The 19,149-nt window shown below is 35.8% G+C and overlaps 1 protein-coding gene across 33 annotated transcripts in view; it reads left to right on the top strand.

Moving 5' to 3' along the window:
- The window catches only part of CEP170 (centrosomal protein 170), a 133,299-nt gene that overhangs the window by 83,655 nt on the left and 30,495 nt on the right, over window positions 1-19,149 (top strand). For 28 of the 33 annotated variants that reach the window (XM_064276741.1, XM_064276733.1, XM_064276736.1 and 25 more), the window contains 4 exons: window positions 3,481-3,630; window positions 7,199-7,325; window positions 9,022-10,851; window positions 18,780-19,014. In XM_064276741.1, coding sequence (XP_064132811.1) covers window positions 3,481-3,630; window positions 7,199-7,325; window positions 9,022-10,851; window positions 18,780-19,014 — 2,342 coding nt within the window. The remainder of the gene's footprint in view (window positions 1-3,480; window positions 3,631-7,198; window positions 7,326-9,021; window positions 10,852-18,779; window positions 19,015-19,149) is intronic. The other 5 variants (XM_064276748.1, XM_064276757.1, XM_064276761.1 and 2 more) reach the window with 2 other exon arrangements.

Below are 19,149 nucleotides of genomic sequence, written 5' to 3'. Positions count from 1 at the left end.
GCAACTCTGCTCTGTAACACATTGGGTCGCCATGAGTCGTAATTGACTCGATGGCAGTGGTTTTGGTTTTTTGGTATAGTTGCTAGCCTCCTGTCCTACAGATAAATAAGTACCTTATTTCAGCAACAGGATGTTAAAATCGATGTTTAGCATAAACACCTAGATATAGATGTGAAATCCCAAAGTGAAATGCCAAATCATCACATGCAGATATTCATAGAAAAAGATGTCCCGTAATTTTTGGAGTAGGGTGGGGAGAGAGGTGCTAACTTCTTACCCCAAACCTAGAGGCTGGGGAAGTGTCATAGGTTCACTCCTCAAAATAGAGATGCATCTTCCTAGGTCAAGGGAACTGTAAGAAAGAGCATGTGAGAGCCATTCCGCAGCCCCAAGATAAATGAGTTCTCTCTAAACATCCACTAGCCCCAGAGAGCTGAGATAGTACAAGTTCAGAAATATGTTTTATTCCTGTACCACTCCCCTTCCCTTTGCTTCTACCCTGGAATAGTCAGAAACTAACTAGCAAACTTGGGGTGGTGAGTTCTGTTACAGAAGCAGCATAAAAATAGACAGGAACCTGACCCCATTTCTTACTACAGGCTTCTAGCCTAAGGAAGTCCCTAGCTGGTGAGAGACCACGATTTTATAGACAAAACCAAATTTGGGGTTTTGGTTTAGACCAGATCAAGGTGGAGTAGAGGGGAAACGAATTGTAGTATTAAACACTGCATTTCAAGTACCTTTGACAGCCATCCAGAGTTGACAGATAAGCAGCTATATATATAGTTGGTAATGGAAGTACGAAGCCTTGGACATGGATGAAATCACCACGGGACAGAATATAGAATGAGAACATAAGAAAGCAAGCAAGCCAGGTTTCAGCTTTGAGGAACTTTCAAGTTCTGTCCAGTTGTTAGATATATCAGATTATATATACTTTTTTAAATTTTAAAAAGTATGATAGCTTTAAAATACATAGATTCAAGCTGTTCATGTTCTTTCCATACAACTTTTAGCTTCCCTTCCCTAAACCATTAGTTCTTTTTGTATATGCCTTTTGTTGTCATTTCAGAATAGCGTCAGAAGTGATTTGCAGGGCATATTATATTTTATTTTTAAACTGGTGTGTTTAATAAATATTTGAGGAAATCAGGTCTTGAATATGGATTAGAATTAAATCTCTGAAATCAGGTAATTACTTACGGCAGTTTCTAAATTAACATGCGAAATATATGTAAAAATTCAAATAATCACATGGGGTTATTTTTACCTTTTATTTCTAATTTTGTTAGATTTTTTTTCTAGTAATCATAAAAATAAGGAAACAAACCAGTAAATTTAGGGGAAGAAAATTACTTGTGTTAGAAATAATTTTAATTAATTTTTTTTTAAAGACAGACATTGAAATAACTTGAGTAGCTCTAATTAGCTTCCTTTACAAATGGGGTTAAACGCAGAAGATACAGAAAGGTTTACTCAGGTTTTTTGTTTTTTTTTTTTTTTTTTACTAGTATTGTTAAACTTAACTCGTTCTAATGTTTAACAAAATGAAGCAGTTTTTGTTTTTTTTGCTTTTGTATATTTTGCTCCCAAGTATTATTAAAATTCATACTGGATTTAAAGTTAATAATATACGATTTGCTTTTAAAGCAAAGATAATTTGAGTACTGAGTGGTTCAACAGAAGAAAAAAAAAAAAAATCCCAAACCTGTTTCTGTCAAGTCAGTTGCCACTCAACAGAATATTAGATCATAATTTTTCAAAGTGAGAGTTCTATTTGAATTAAATATTAAGTAATAAGGCCATCTAGTGGTGAAATTTACAAGCTTTAGTGAATTTGAAAATCCAATACCAATTTTACTAAATGTGGACTTCAAAACTTACCTGATAGCAGTACATATGACCATTTAACAAAATTTTAACAACTTTTTGGTTGGCAGCTGTAGCTCTTAACCACTGAGCCACCAGGGTTTCCAAGGTATTTCTCTTGTTACAGAAAATAAAGGCTCTTCAAGTAGATTCCAAGGATCCTTTCTGCAAATTACTCATTGAAATGCATAATACTTTTCATGATTGCAATAATCATATCCACAACTAATTAAGAATAAGCATTGGGAACAATCAAAAACCAAACCCAAACCCGTTGCTGCCAAGTCAGTTCCGACTCATACCGACCCTGTAAGACAAAGTAGAACTGCCTCATAGGGTTAGGAGGAGCAGCTGGTAGATTCAGATGGCCAACCTTTTGATTAGCAGCCAAGTGCTCAACCACTGAGCCTCCAGGGCTCCAATGGGAACGAAGCAGAGATTTTATTAGTAAGATGGAATGTTAAAGTTTATGTAGCCACACCTTTCTCCAGTCTGTTGGGTGGTATCCAAGGGCCTATTAAACCAAAACCAAACCAAGTGCCATCGAGTCGATTCCGACTCATAGCGACCCTATAGGACAGAGTAGAACTGCCCCATAGAGTTCCCAAGGAGCGCCTGGTGGATTCGAACTGCCAACTCTTTGGTTAGCAGCCATAGCACTTAACCACTATGCCACCAGGGTTTCCAAGGGCCTGTTATGTACCTAGAAACCCTGGTGGCGCAGTAGTCAAGTGCTATGGCTGCTAACCAAAAGGTCGGCAGTTTGAATCCACCAGGCGCTCCTTGGAAACCATATGAGGCAGTTCTATTCTGTTCTGTAGCGATGCTGTGAGTCGGAATCAACTCATTGGCAATGGGTTTGGTTTTTTGGTTTACTATGTACCTATTATATGCCTTATGAGTAAGACTCAGGTTCTGCCCTTTAAAAAAACATAATTAGTGGTCTCTGTATTTAGGATATTTTAAAAACTTTGGACCAAGACAACGTGCTTATTGAAAATGCTGATTTGTGTGAGTAGGCTCAGAAATTCTCAAACAAAGGTCTTTAGGTAATTTTTAGGCACAATGAAGTCTGAGAGTTATGCTCTACTCTCTACAAAGATCATACAGTAAAATTTGTTATTTGGGCCCTTACAAAAGTGTATGTATAAATTTAACTCATATAAATGTTAGACATTTCTTAGGGAAAGAACAGATAAAGTCAGTCGTATGTTCATAGTTTTTCAGTATGCTTCTCAAACAATACAGAGCAAAGAAACAAGCTGAAGAGGTACTCTTTGCTACCTCTTTGCATTATTATGATGTTTGACAGCATTATAAACATCTTTTAACAAATTAAATATAATACCCTAAATATTTCTTTTTATCCAATAGTACATTGGCTATATATTTTAAAAAGATAGTTATGTTTATGTAAGCTGTCATTTCCCTCTTTTTTCTCCAACCATCATACCAGTTGGGTGTTACTCTGTCATTAAAAAGTTTTCCTTCTTATTGAAATTAATTTAAAATATTTTTATTTGCCTGTGCTGTTACTAATAATAATATTCACATATTAATCTGGTGCTCAGGCTTTCCATTTTTATTTATAAAATAATTTTCTCCCCCTAGGTCTTTGGAGTAGATGACAATCAGGATTATAATAGGCCTATTATCAATGAAAAACATAAAGATCTGATTAAAGACTGGGCTATCAATTCTGCCGCAGTAGTAATGGAAGAAAGAAAACCACTGAGTACACCTGGATTTCACAACTCAGAGGTACACATCTCTTTCTCATACTTAACTTTTTACATGCACAAAAGGTAAATTTTTATCATTTGTTAATTATATTAAGTAATATATCCTCTTATAAAACACTTCTAAAAACCAAATTTTCACAATTTCTAATGAAAGCCTAAAGCAATTTTTTAACAATTCAGTTTTAGTTTTTGTTAATCTGTTTTTTTTTTTTTAATTTATATTCTTTATTCAGTGAGGAAAATGTTAAATTTCAATGAACAGTTATTGGGCTGTATGGTAACTGCTCTAATTGGCATTATGAGATAAAACAAGAAATATTGTTGTCTTCATTTCTTAGTGCTGCTAAAACACAAATACCACAAATGGGTGGTTTTAAAGAACAGAAATTTATTTTCTCACATTTTAGGAGGTTAGAAATAAGACTTGAGGGCACAGGTCTAGGGAAAGCCTTTCTCTGTTGGCTCTGGGGAAAGCCCTTGTCTGTTTTTAGCTTCTGCTCCTTGGTGATCTTCATGTGGCGTGGCATCTGCCTTCCCTTTATCTCTGCTGCTTTGCTTCTGTGCCTGATCTGCTCTTTTTATATCTCAAAAGTGATTGGTTTAAGACACACCCCACACTGACATGGCTGCATTCACATAACAAAGAAAACCCTATTCCCAAATGGTATTCCATCCACAGGTATATGGGTTGGACCTACAACACATATTTTGGGGGGACACAGTTCAGTCGATAACAATTGTATACTGTTTATACCTCCTAGGAGGTCATGTATCTGGAACGGAAAGACCTGCATGTCATGTCAGTAACCACGTGCAAGGTAGTATGTGATAGATACAACTTAGATACCTAAATAAATGCCAGAGCACTATAGCCCAGGGCGTAATTAAAATGATGTGAAATTAACAAGAGTTTGGTTAATATAGTATGGAGTCAGAATGGTATAGTAGAGCTGGAAAGACCTGAGCTCAAATCTCAGAACTGCCACTTAACGCACTTTTATGCAAACAATGCTGTGCCTTCTACAACCTCCCTCCGTGAGGTATTTTCCCAAGTGCCACTATATAACATGAAAAAGAAAAACTGACACAGCAGCACTTAGGAAAATACCTCAGGGTTGAGGGGAGGGAGCAGTTGGCAAACAAATGTAGAAGGCATGCGTTATTTATGTGAAAATAAGGTACTAGCTGAGATCACTCATGTAAGTAGTATTTTTGTTAAATTGTATTTAAAGGAAGTTTAATGAAGTACAAGGAGCCCTGGTATCTAGTGGTTAAGCTCTTGGCTGCCAACCAAATGGTCAGCAGTTTGAACCCATCAGCCACTCCCCAGGAGAAAGATCTAACAGTCTGCTTTGGTAAAGATGACAGCTTTGGAAGTCCTATGGGGCAGTTCTGCTCTGTCTTGTATGGTCACTATGAGTCAGAACTGACTAGATGGCAACAGGTTAATGAAGTACATAAAGCACCCAGTATAGCACCTGCTTCAGATTTACGCATTCAGCAAATGTTTATTGCCTTGTAAAAGACATTAGGGTTTCATCCCATACTGATGTGCAGAAATGTTGTAAAAAATGTATATCGCTCAGATGTATTAATTAATTTATTCAAATAATAAGAGCTAATACTCAATGAGAGCTCTCAGTGCATCATTTTATAAATAAGGAAACTGAAATACATAGAGATTAACTTGTCTGAGTCTTATAACTAGTACCTCATAGAGCCAAATTTGAAGTGTAAGCAGCCTTGATTTCTCCACTCATTCTCTTACTTGTTATACCGTACTGCTTCTTGGGAAATGAGTTAATTTAAAATATACAAATGATAATTAAATATAAATAGAATAAAACCTTAAGATATAAGCAAAATAAAATACAGATAAAATTACTTATTTTACAAGTAAAATAAAATATAAATATTTATTTTATGCAAGGGTAAATAGACCTATATGTGTTCGAATTAATGTTAAAATTGTCACTTTATGGTCTGCCATATCCTGAAAACTGTCAAAGCAATTATTGTATATTAGTGTTCTTTTTTCCCCACCTTGATCTTGAAGAATTTTTACTCTGGTTTTTATTCTATAAGGTGTTCAATTTACTTATTGAAAACAGGTAATATTTATTCGAGGCACTGTGTGAGTATTCTGATTAACCCAGGAAAGGTTCTGATGAGTGTGAACTTAGACTCCCCCCACCCCCCTGTTCTCCATTTCTAAACCCAGGCCATGTAAAATCTATGTATAGCCCAGCATGTACCTGCCTAGGTAGGAGTTACCTAAACAGACAATCATAATAATTTTCACAGAATGGCTCTAAATAAAAGTCTGTGAATGAAACCCACCTTATTGTGGGTATTCCTAGCATGGTATGAATTTGTATTCCTGGCATAGTGTGAATGGCCCTGGTACTGTCTTTAGTACACAGAACTGTGGATACCAAAAAGACAAACCAAACCCAGTGCTATCAAATTGATTTCAACTCATAGCGACCCTATAGGACAGACAGGTACCATAAGACCTTGAAAGTGAATTCAAGGATTTAGCAGGCTTTGGTTTACTTGCATCAAATAATATCCCAGAGGCTTCATTGTATGTACAGCATCCTGTATAATTAATCTACTATTTTTGAAATCACATAGTACAGAATCTGCATGAAATACTTATTTCATCAGTATTTAACCTGTTGTCATTAATACAATAAATCTGACACTTTTTGATAAAATATTTGTTTTGAACAGTTCAAAATAAACTTTCAGTCATAGCTTTCCATTCCCTAGTGTCATTCCAGTTTCAGTGTTAAACCTTGGCATAGATTTTTAGTGAAAGGGAGCTTTTTTTTTCTTTCCTATATCCTCTAGATATTGCCATATTAAATGCCTAGATTGCCTTTGTTGGAAAGATTGTCAGTATATGTCAGTAAGTCCATGAGACCATATCATGAGTTAAATTCGGTTTCAAAGTTCAAGGAGTTCTTGCCTTAAGGACAGATCTAGACATGGGCAGGTGTAGATCAGACCAGTTTATGGAAAGATTCTTAAAGGTTGAGTAATTTCTAACTCCTTCTAGAAATGTTTAAAGTGCTGTAGAGAGACGTCTAAAGGTTGTGTTTGTTGTTGAAATCCTGAAGACATGACCTAGCAGATTTAATGCTGTCTCAGACACTGGAACCAATCTGACTTTGAGAGACCTTTAGAGAGCTAGAGAGAACAACCTTGGGATAAACCTTTGGACTCCCTGTTCTTAGACTGGGGAACTAACTCACTGGTGTAGCCGCAAAACTATGATACACACCTGAACCTATCTGTCAACGCAGTAAATTTTAAGCTCCAAGAGTTTATTTTAGTAACATTATTAGTATTTAATACTGAAAATTATGCTACATTCACAGTAATAATAGAATGTTGTAGTCAAAAGGGGAACCTTAGAGAACCTTCATTTTATATACGAGGAAATTTAAATGATAATATAGCAGTGTGAGCTTTAATTATTACTTTGTATAGCATGTTATTGTGACTAGATGGAATTTTGTTTTGTGAGAATCAGAGTAGACCAGGCTACATTATTTTATTCTCTTGCTTTTCACCTTTAGGAAAGCGCACCTTCACCTGGAAATAAACGTTGGGTTTCACAGTGGGCTAGTTTGGCTGCTAATCATACAAGACATGATCAAGAAGAAAGGATAATGGAGTTGTCTGCGTCTCTTCCTCTAGAAAATGGTATTCTCTCTCACACTCTTTTTGACCAGACATCACAGTTTTTCAAAAACAAACTAAATTTAGATGGTGAGAAATAAACTGTTACGTTCACATATTACCCTCATGTTCATACAAGAGATGGGGTTTTGTTTTGACTGATGATGCAGACAGCATTAAAGTGTGACCCTGACTGAGGAGGAAAAGGGGGAAAGAGACAACCTGTACAGGAAACACCGTTATCAGTTTCACTTTTCTCTTTCCCAGGAGAAAAGCTGCCTCCGTTAAACAAGGCTGTATTGTCTCCAGCAGTCTTCAGAGTCTACCCGTTTACTGTCCTGTTCATTTACTTTCCAGTGAGAGGAACTGGCAGATTGGTTCACATACACTAGGCACCGTTTGACAGACAAATAGACCAGACAGAGGGGCTAGATAGATTTACCAAAAAATCCATTATAGAAAGTATCAAGTATTAACTGTTGAAAGCAAAATTCTATTCTCGTTATAAAAAATAATAGGCCACTTGACCTTCATTATTTCATTCCTGTTTGACCATGTTTTAAATGAGTTTATTTAGATAAATAATTTAGATAAGCTGAAAAATCTTCCTAAATCTTAAAAGTTTTTTTGTTAAAGTATTTATTGAGCATCTCTTAGGGGCAGGATCGTGGGAGAAATGCTAGAAAAATACAAAAAGGTAAAACAGTCATTGGATTTTAGGTGCTTCGGTTCACACTAAGGAGATAAGATGTATATACAGGAAAAATAAATAAATAATGAGATAAAACGTGATTAAATGCTGAGTTAATCAGTAAGTTTTGGTAGATGTTTTTCTGCATCATAGCCATTATATTTCCATGACTTTTAAATGCCAAACGTTTAGAATTATAAAGGATAAAAGGATCCACAAATGCTGTATCAAGCATGTTTTCGCCACTGATTCCCAAAAGACTAGAATACTTTATAATTTTAATTTATATTTTCCTGAAAATATATATCTTTTTCTAGGAATTATTTCATTTTTAACAACCAAGAGAATCCTCCTTAATATTTTCTTAATTTCCTCACATTGAAACACCGAAGTATATATTTTCTTACTTAGTTGAAACAAAGAAAGTGATCATCTTATTTCTTTCTGAGACCTTAATATAACAGAAGGCCAAAATTTAAAAATCCCTCCATATGTAAAATTATAACAAGTATTAATAATTTTAAAATTCATTTAGTCAGCTTTAGAATTGAAAAAGCATTTTTCTTAAAGTATTCTGCATATTCCACTTTAGTTAAGTAATTTTCTACTCTTAAAATTGAGAGATAACAGATAAACAATGCTTATTAAGTATCATCTCTCTTCTACAATACACTGGTTCCGGTCTGTTTTCTGGAGTAAAACTTCCAGGATGGGAAAAGTCACAAAAAGAATGCACACAGTGAACTGCCCAGACACAAAACACATTAAAAGAAAAAGAGAGCAACCGATGTAGGTTTAAGGTCAAGTGATCGTAATTTTCGTCTCACTCACAGTTTGCTTTCCTGACTCCTTTATTAATAAGCTGCCTATTTATGCACCTTGGAATTGTACTTTTTAAATGACTTGATTATAATACTGGCTTATTTTAAGTGTTTTGATTTTATACTTACTTCAAAATGTAATGTGATACAGTATTATGTTTTTCTTCTTGCCCTAATGACTTTCATATTTGTGGTTTTTAATTTACAGATACAGACATTATTGACTCTGGCATTTCATTGAGAGGTACTGGCTTAGCAGCTTCCTTGGCTGGTCAGGGAGAGAGAAGAAGACGAACACTTCCCCAGCTTCCAAATGAGGAAAAGTCTCTTGAGAGCTCCAGAGCAAAGGTTATAACACAGAGGTCAGAGATAGGAGAAAAACAAGACACAGAACTTCAGGAGAAAGAAACACCAACACAGGTATCGCAAAAAGATAAACAAGATGCTGACAGATGCTTTAGTAAAATGAACAGGACAGTAAATGGTGAGACTCTTAAGACTGCTGGAGATAACAAAACACTGTTTAACTTCGGCAGCTCTGCTCCTGGGAAGGAGAAAAGTGAAACTGATAAGGAAGCTTCTTTGGTAAAGCAAACGTTAGCTAAAATTCAGCAACAAGAACAAAAAGAGCAGGCAGAATGGACACCCACTAAATTGTCTTCAAAAAATGTTTCAGGTCAGGTAGATAAATGCAGGGAAGAATCTCTTAAACAAGAGTCACAGCCTCAAGAAAAAATTCCTGGACATTTGACAAGTAAAGGAGAAAGAATGATACAAAATGAAGGCAAGAGAAGAAAAGCTGAGGAAATTCTAAAAAGTCAAACTTCAAAGGGAGGCGACAAGAGGGAATCTTCCAAGTCATTAGTTCGACAAGGGAGCTTCACTATAGAAAAGCCTAGCCCAAACATACCCATAGAACTTATTCCCCATATAAATAAACAGACTTCGTCTACCCCCCCTTCCTTAGCATTAACCTCTGCAAGTAGAATACGAGACAGAAGCGACTCTATGGATACCGATTCTAGTATGGACACAACCCTTATTCTCAAAGACACAGAAGCAGTAATGGCTTTTCTAGAAGCTAAACTGCGTGAAGATAATAAAACTGATGACGGCCCAGATACTCCCAGTTATAATAGAGACAATTCTATTTCACCAGAATCTGATGTGGATACAGCTAGTACAATCAGTCTGGTTACTGGAGAAACTGAAAGAAAGTCAACCCAAAAGCGAAAGAGCTTCACTAGTCTCTATAAAGATAGGTGTTCTTCAGGTTCTCCTTCCAAAGATGTTACAAAAGCATCATCTTCAGCTAGGGAGAAGGTTGAAAAGAAAACAAAAAGTCGATCCACAGATGTAGGCTCACGAGCAGATGGTCGTAAATTTGTACAATCCAGTGGAAGAATAAGACAGCCTTCGGTAGATTTAACAGATGACGACCAAACCTCTAGTGTACCTCATTCTGCTATCTCTGATATTCTGTCATCTGATCAGGAGACTTACCCTTGTAAACCTCATGGGAGGACTCCCCTTACCTCAGCTGATGAACATGTACATTCCAAACTGGAAGGAAGTAAAGTCACTAAATCTAAGACTTCTCCAGCAGCATCTGGGTCATCCAGTAAATCAACCACGCTTCCAAGGCCACGACCTACCAGGACTTCCCTGTTGCGCAGAGCACGACTTGGTGAAGCTTCAGACAGTGAACTGGCCGATGCTGACAAGGCATCCGTTGCTTCTGAGGTATCCACGACAAGTTCTACGTCAAAGCCCCCCACAGGAAGGCGCAGCATCTCTAGGATTGATTTATTGGCTCAGCCCCGCAGAACAAGGCTTGGTTCATTATCCGCTCGTAGTGACTCTGAAGCAACAATATCCAGAGGTAGTGCCTCTTCACGTGCCGCAGAAGCCGTCATTCGGAGCGGAGCCAGATTAGTGCCATCGGATAAGTTTTCTCCTCGAATTAGAGCTAACAGTATCTCTCGACTGTCAGACTCCAAGGTCAAAAGCATGGCCTCATCGCATGGCTCTCCCTCAGGTAAATTGAATTCAGACTTTTTATAATATTAGCATATTAAAAAAATAAATCTCTAGTTGTTGTTTTCCCAAAATATTCAGCAGAGAGATTAAGACAGAGAGAGGGTTTTTTTTTTTTTTCCCTATAAAAATTAATTACTTTTTATTTAGATTAGTAAGTGGAAAATTCAAAAGTTATGTAGACCTCCAGTTAATGTCCTGGGGCAAAATATTGATTTCAAAATTAGAATTACATTGAACCGATTTAGAAATTTTTACTGTTCAGTAGGTGAGGTATCTGGATTTGTGTGTCAAAATTAGATTAGGAATTATCTGGTATAAATAATAAGAATTAACATCGTACTTCTAAAACCATGTTTTTAACCTTTAAGTCTCCTCACATAATTCAGAGGCCTTATGAACTTGAAGGAGATCAACCTATCCTTAGAGTAAGCGGTTTCTCCTTTCAGAGCTAAATGAAGTGATCTATATTCACACATCCCCTCCCCCTGCCCTTTTTTTTTTTTTGCTTATTTTGAAATGGATCATATACCTCACTTAAACTTTTTTTGAAAAGTTAGATCTGTTTATGGTTGGGACAGGTGAAAACTAACCCTTAATTTATTTCAGCTTGAAGAAGGTGAATTCATGGGGCAATCACTCAGTGCATGTGGGTCAGAATGGGCTGGAGGAATTTAACTGAGCTGAGCTTTATCTTGTGAGGTGTTGTTACAGCATTTAAAAACTTATTGCCATCAAGTTGATTCCGACTCGTAGCGACCCTGTAGGACAGAGTAGAACAGCCCCATAGGATTTCCAAGGAATAGCTGGTGAATTTGAACTGCAGACCTTTTGGTTAGCAGTCAAGCATTTAACCACTGTGCCACATGTAATAATTAAATGTAATAATTGCAGAAGCTACTTATCTCCCTATCAGAATCTAGCTGCTTTTGGCATATTTGTCTTTTTATGTACCTTATATTCAAAACTGAAGCCACTGTGAGGGGACATGTGTGACCAGACTAATGAGGCAGATAATGATGTGTATCCTGAAAGAATGGTCACATTACTTCATAATCAGCTTCATGTAGGGGTGTAGCTGAAAAGACCAGTGGGGGAGATAGCTGTTTATAAGACTTGGAAGATTTACAGTTATTGTCAGTCAACAAGCCACTAAATGAGCCTTAAGTCTTGAGTGGAAGGTGAGTTGGTATGCAATCTTTTTATTTTTGTTTTACATCTACCACAGTATGTCCTAGAAGATGGAATACCAGTGGTACTTAGCTTTTTTTTTTTTTTTTTTCCACTTTTTATACCTCCTGTCTTTACTGCTGCCTTCCTTCACCCCATTTACCTTTCCATCTCTCTGCTGGTCAGAGGGTGTGGTGATAATGATCATAGTCTGTGGTAGGAGTGGATGTAGGCTGCAGATAGATGACATAAGATCATGGTTCCAAAAAGGGTAAATGGCATTTTCCTTATTACCCCGGTCCCTTTTGTTTCCATACTTCAAGCTTTGGTTGGTGATTAATGGATTTATTGCCAAGTATTTTTAAACTTAACTATTTTTGGTTTATGTTTATCTGGTGGTGGTATTTTGTTGTTTGTTATGGCTCTACCTCTTCAGTTCACATTTTCTTTGTGCTGCATACTATGGTGTGTATTCTGATAAAATTTCTTCTGTCAACTGTTTGTTTAGTCACCTCATCTCCATTTAAGTACATTAAAATGTCTAAGTATTCCAGCTTTAACTTAAGCTGTGACCTAAGGTGTATGGTACCAAATAACATGAAGCACCTCTTCCTTCTGTACCGGTTGACTAGCTTTTAACACATGAATGATCTGGTTTCATTCCTCAGTGTAACAGGAGATGCCTATTTGAAATTCAAATCAAATATAATTACTTAAACAAGACTAAGTAACTGCTATAAGATGCCATGTTCTGTATGTGTCTTTAGAGATAAATTCTGATTTGTTTCTTTAAATGTAGAATTTGATAAACACTCTTGTTTTCTGTGTCTGAAAAGTGCCTTGAATTGCTTAACTAAATTCCTTAGGAGAAATTGTGGAACATGACTTTAGGCTTCTTCATACTTAACAGCAGTGTATTAAAGAATTAGAATCACGAAATTTAAGCGTGAAGGATACGTTATCTGTGATAGTTATTTAGTTAGGAACTAAGGCCAAGAGATGAACTCACCTGCCCTGGTCACATAGCTGTCTATGGCAAGGACAAGATGAGAATCCAAGTTTCTTACTTTCCAGTCATTTGCTTTTTCTACTCTATCTACTTTAGCTCTACAGAATAGTCTCTGAGTGCTGAACCCTATGCAGGCATCCAGAGGACAGCCAAAATGTATTGAATTACTATCCAAGTGTACACAAAATCACTTTACATATGAAGGTTTTGGTGTTGTTCACTTTAGGATTTATGATGCTAGTATTTTACCCAGCTCCTGTTATCTGTTCTGCCTTATGGACCTAAGGCTACATTGTGATCATCCAAGGTTGTATATCTGGATTCTCGAAATGACCAGTCAGTGGGGAGGATATTGAAATAGTTGCATGGGGTAGGTTAAAAAAAAAAAACAAAAAAACCTTTTTGGTATTCCTAAATGAGATGTCTTTAATATTATGATATTTCTCTTTAAGACTTAGAATACCTTCAATGGAAAAAGAAAAGTTCTGAGCTTTCAAAATATGATTTAAAAGAATATGAAATCAGACTTTTCAACATTGCTATGCCACTGTAAACTTTGAAGATCTTGGAAAGATCTAACTGTAGAGCCTATTGGCATGTGTAAAAATAATTGTGTGCTATTTCAAATTCCATATTTTAGACTGTGTCTAAAAATGTTTTTCAAAGAAGTATGTGTCACAAAAATAGAGAAATGGAAGTCTCTGATTTAGCTAAATTAAGGGTAAGAATTATTTTATGTTTCTTTAGCTCTGAAGTGATTTGCTCTTAAGAGTTAGTGGTGTTCCCCTAAAATTCCTTAAATAATCCTTCAGTGTCAAGTTGTAATAAATAACTGTCATGGCATTTTTTAAAAATTAAGAATACAGTTAAAATAATTAATTAGTTTTAAAAAGGAATATATTTAAATAAAGCATCATTTAGGAAGAGATTCCAGATTTTTTCATAAGATATATTTCAGATTAAGTACCCTGAATTATCAAAATAAAACATTTGGTTTTCATAATGTTTTAAGTGCATAATCTAGAAAATAAAAACATTGGTTATGTCCTTAGAAATTTGTTTAGACTATTTACTTTCCCTTTCTTATTCTAATCGTCAAAATTTATAGATGGTAGGAATTTTGTGTTGAGCACGCATAGCTTGAGTTATTTCTTCCTCCATACCAAAAGCTCATACAGAAAATTGTTAGGGATTTTTTTTCCCCCAAATGATCATATGCCTGCGTGCACATAAATGTACATGGAAACATGTTTGTAGTTTAATTTCTCACGGAAATATTCTGATACAAAGCATGAAGAGGTTATGTTTGTTTTCTGAAAGGTGTTCGTTAAATCTGGAGATATAAATATGTGTTAATGTCAAGGAAGTTTTGGTTAACACCAAAAGAAATCAGAACATTCACAGATACCAAAAAAAAAAACAACCAAATCCAGTGCCGTCGAGTTGATTCCGACTCATAGTGACCCTATTGGACAGAGTAGAACCGCCCCACAGAGTTTCCAAGGAGCGCCTGGCAGATTTGAACTGCCGACCCTTTGGTTAGCAGCCCTAGCACTTAACCACTATGCCACCGGGGTTTCCATTCACAGATACATGATCCTAAGTACTTTTCCCCTTTTTAATACTCTAGAAATCATGAATAGTTTTTTTTATAGTGAACGTAGTTGCTTAGTACTGCCACAAGAGGGAGTATTGCATAATTATATAATTAAATTAAGTTTCAGGTGAGCTACAGAATTGGTTGTCTATCTTGGAACTGTCTCTCATTTTACTAGATGGTGAAGTCTCTGCTGTCAGCCAAGGCACCTCTTAGAGACTGGCATTTTAAATATCTTCAATATAAATTTTTCAATTTAACGATCCATCTTAAATACCTTAGTAATATTTATGTTGCTGTCAAATAAGCCTGGTTATATAAAATTAAGTTTAGTTTTATAAATAATTTTAGCTAAGCAGAATAAAATCCAGGAGGAAAAAGTAAAGTTTTTCTTCAATACTTTCCACAGGTAGAAAACAGAAAAACTGTCGTTCCATCAGAAATTGCAAAAGTCTTTTTAAAAAACTCATCTAATTAGAAATATAATAAAGAGGCTTGCTAACGTTTAATTGTAAAGCATTTGTGCATTTTGAACTTTGGGAGTCAGTAGTTCTTATACAGGGATTTTAACAAGTCAAAACGCACAGCCTGTCTCTTTATAAACTGAAGAATTTGGACTATCATGTTTGCAGTCGTTCTTGTTTGTTAGGTGCAACAGAATGAAACCCCAGTCCTGTGCCGTCCTCACAACTGTTGCTATGTTTGAGCCCATTGTTGCAGCCACTGTGTCTGTCCGTTCTAGTACTAGAATAATATTAAATTAAGATGGCTTGGGAAAGCTAAAAACATTCTAACTTGAAGTTTTCTCTGCATTAACTAGCAAATTTTAGGCCGTTTTCTTCAGATAAAATTTATAGCTGTTATGGTTTGGAAGCAAAGACCAAGAAAGTGAAAAGCTTTGAAAGTTCTATGAAAAATAACAGGTTAGAGGTCCTGGCATTAAACTGCCCTTTCCCAGTCCCTTTTCCACTAGTAGTCATCATTTCACCCAGTCCCAACTTTATTCTCTGCTGTTGTACAAGCTAAGAGGTGTGAAGTAACTTGAGCTTTGCATCACAGCACACCGTGCATGGTTTGTTTTCCCTTGGTAAAGAGATCCCTTGGCAACCTGAAGATTTATTAATCATACTTTCATTTCTCTGGTATACCCTACTTATTCATATACTTCCGTGTTTTATCCTCTTACTCTGCCCTCATTTATAAGAAAACAAACCTAAAGATATCTTTCAGTTTTTAAAATATGTTTTATTCCTTTGATTGCTTTTCTTTTTTGAAGATATCATTAGAAGGTTAACTGTTTTTATTGTCTTCTAAATTGACTTATAAAAATAGGTGGAAAGTTTATGAATTTCTTTTGAAAAGGAAGTTTTACTCCTCCCCTCCCCCCAAATGTAATTGTTTTACAGACTGCAGGTAGATTCAGACTACAGGTTGTCCCCGATTTACGACGTATTCAAGTTATGATGAACTGCGTGACTGTCTTTTTTTCTTATTTTTTTGGTACATCTTATCGTTAGTAATGTGTACTACGTACAGTGTCAGAGCATATAATTTTCTGAGGTTATTATTCTTAGGCCAGCCACCAAAGACAAATAAAGATCAGATTTATAAAGATACTGATAATAAAAGGCAATAATTAAAATTAAAAAAGTGATATTAGACTTCCATCAGAAGTGACTTATGACAGAGTCATCAGAACGAAACCTTGTCATAAGGTGGGGGCTACTTGTACTTAATGTATTTTCACCTGACATTTAATATACATTAATAGCACTTTGGAAACCCTGGTGGCGTAGTAGTTAAGTGCTACGGCTGCTAACCAAAAGGTCGGCAGTTCAAATCCACCAGGCACTCCTTGGAAACTCTACAGGGCAGTTCTACTCTGTCCTGTAGGGTTGCTATGACTCAGAATCAACTCGACAGCAACGAGGGTGGGTTTTTTTTTTTGTTTAATAGCACTTGATACACAATTGCTCGTTTGGTTTTCATGTACTCTGCCATTCATAAAATATATCAGCCAGTGATGCCATTCTTGCCAAATTACCTGTAAATTACCTGCCCTAGTTCCATCATACTTGCTTATGTTTTCATATCTCCTGCTATTTATTGAAACTCTGTCACTGGCTTTCTGTACAAACAATTTTCAGCTTTACACATAGTGATCATAGTTTCCCCATCAAAAATTAGGAAATTTAATCTAACAAATGATCTTTTACTTATTTATGAAAAATATTCTAAGGTATAAAAATAAATTTGTGATTTTATTCAAGAGTACAAATCTGGCAGTTCATTTGCTACATTCCTAATTTTCCTTAAACCTCTTTGCTTTTATTTCTAAACTTCAGTTAATGTTATTCACACAAGTAAATACGTGATTTTTTCTGTTATAAATAAGAATTCTCAGCTTACTTATTGTGCTCAAGTCTCAGGGTCAGATCAGTGCATGAAGTTTTAAAATGTTTAAAAATGAGTAAAATCAGAAATTATACCTAAACCCCTCTTCAAAAAATCTGTGATTAATTATCTACAATTCTGTATATGTATTTGCATACATTTTTAAAGGAAGCCATGGACTTGCTGCATGTGCTCATTCTCTCACAGCCATGAGTCTGGTTCCAAGCCTCAGGAGTTTGAAATAAGACCAAACATAAAGGGTGAGAATCAGGAGAAATGGGTACACTCTAATAGTGTATTCCTAATTGTAGATTTCTCTGCTTTTTAAGCCAACTCTAGTGACAGTGTATGTTTTATCTTAGTGCCAACTCAGTTCTAGAGAGCCCCAGGCCAGAAAAATAAAAAAATGTAGCTTTGGGAGGAAAAGACATGAAAGGTATAAAATTCTAGTGAAGTAGGATAAAGGAATTCTGGACTTGACCAGCCCACACAGCCTAGGGTGAGTTTGTGTTATAGAGAGAGAATGAGAGGAAAAGGACTCGCCTGTTATTAACAACAGCTGTAACTCTTTAGCAGATGCTAAGCTTTCATCGCTTCAGCCGCCAAAAATATCCATGTGTGCTTAGTAAGTTTTTCCTGCTTTTAGAAAAGCAAATGTTCTGTATCTAGGAACTCATTTACTTATTCAAAAATATGTGTTAAATACCTATTGGCCAGACACTCTGCTAAGTGCCAGATATACGTGACCACTCATTACACGTACAGAGTTCCTACCCTCATGAAGTTCACGTGAACTAGCCATTATCTCCCTGTTTTTAGCTCTATTTTTAGCTCTACTTATGTGTCACAAATTACTTGTATGTTTGATTCTCATATTAGAACTGAAGTGTCTGCTTTGTCTTCTGATTTTTCAAATGTGTTGACAATACCATTTTTAAACTGTCTTTATTGACCTTAAAAAAGAAAGTGATTTCCACTTTCTTTAATGTGGGTATTCACAGCATCCCCTGTGCTTAAATGTCAGTAGTTGTGAGAATAACTTGTAGAGATCCACTTGTGTAGGTTTTTATGCCATTGTCTGTTTTCACCATATGCTTTCAGTGTCAAAGCAGCAGAGAGTTGTACTGAAGATGCTTTGTTGTATTTTTTTTACCATGTAAAAAGATTTTTTCCAACCATAGCGTAACAGGATGTTGAATGACAGAGGTAATGTTTTTTTTTTTGTTTTTTTTTTCCTGCCATAAAGGCATAATTTCCACAGCAGGAATTATGCACATTTGTATGTTGGGAAAAGAGGGTTTTTACCATCTCCATGCTGAAAGTCCATGTGGCATGAGGAAATCTTTTCCTGTGTTTTTATTTTCGTTGTGTTGTTCCTGTCATTAAAAAAAAAAAAAAACCCACATCTTCACTTGTATGAGAAGAAGTATTTGCAATTAAAAGGTATCCAAGTGAAACATTTATGAATAGAGCTTGCTTAGTTATCATTAGTGAAATTTTTCATGTGAATGCCTGTTTACCATGCTAGAGAAAACAGTCTTTCAATTGATTTGAATTATTCATTGTTTTTATTTCACTAAGTGTAATGTTTCTCTCTTTAAGGAGTAGTAAACTTACGGTTTTTGTGAGGTATGTGTATGTCAGTTATTGAAAATTGTGCTGTGTGTACTGTCATGGTGTTTTTGAAATCATGATTTTTATTTTATCTCCTTTAAAAGATAACATAATAATTCTTTTTTTAATAATTAAACTAATTTAGTAAATTCAAGATGGAGGCGCTTTCCTACTGATTATGCTTCCACCTCAGAAGATGAATTTGGATCAAACCGTAATTCCCCTAAACATACCCGTCTACGTACTTCTCCAGCCCTGAAAACCACTCGATTGCAGAGCACTGGATCAGCAATGTCTACTAGTTCTTCATTCAAGCATCGAATAAAAGAACAGGAAGACTACATCCGAGATTGGACTGCTCACCGAGAGGAGATAGCGAGGTTGGTTTTAATGAATTATCTTTAAGAGTTGACATTTTTCCCTGTTTCATCTTGGTGTGAAGTTTTAGCTTTCAGTTGATTTGTACTGGTAGTCCAAGAAATGAAATCCACTCATAACTGTGAACTCAGCTTTAT

Source organism: Loxodonta africana, chromosome 25, assembly GCF_030014295.1.
Source record: "Loxodonta africana isolate mLoxAfr1 chromosome 25, mLoxAfr1.hap2, whole genome shotgun sequence".
Lineage (NCBI taxonomy): Eukaryota > Metazoa > Chordata > Mammalia > Proboscidea > Elephantidae > Loxodonta > Loxodonta africana.
The sequence above is the reverse complement of the archived record's forward strand: the minus strand, read 5'-3'. Positions and strand labels throughout refer to the sequence as shown.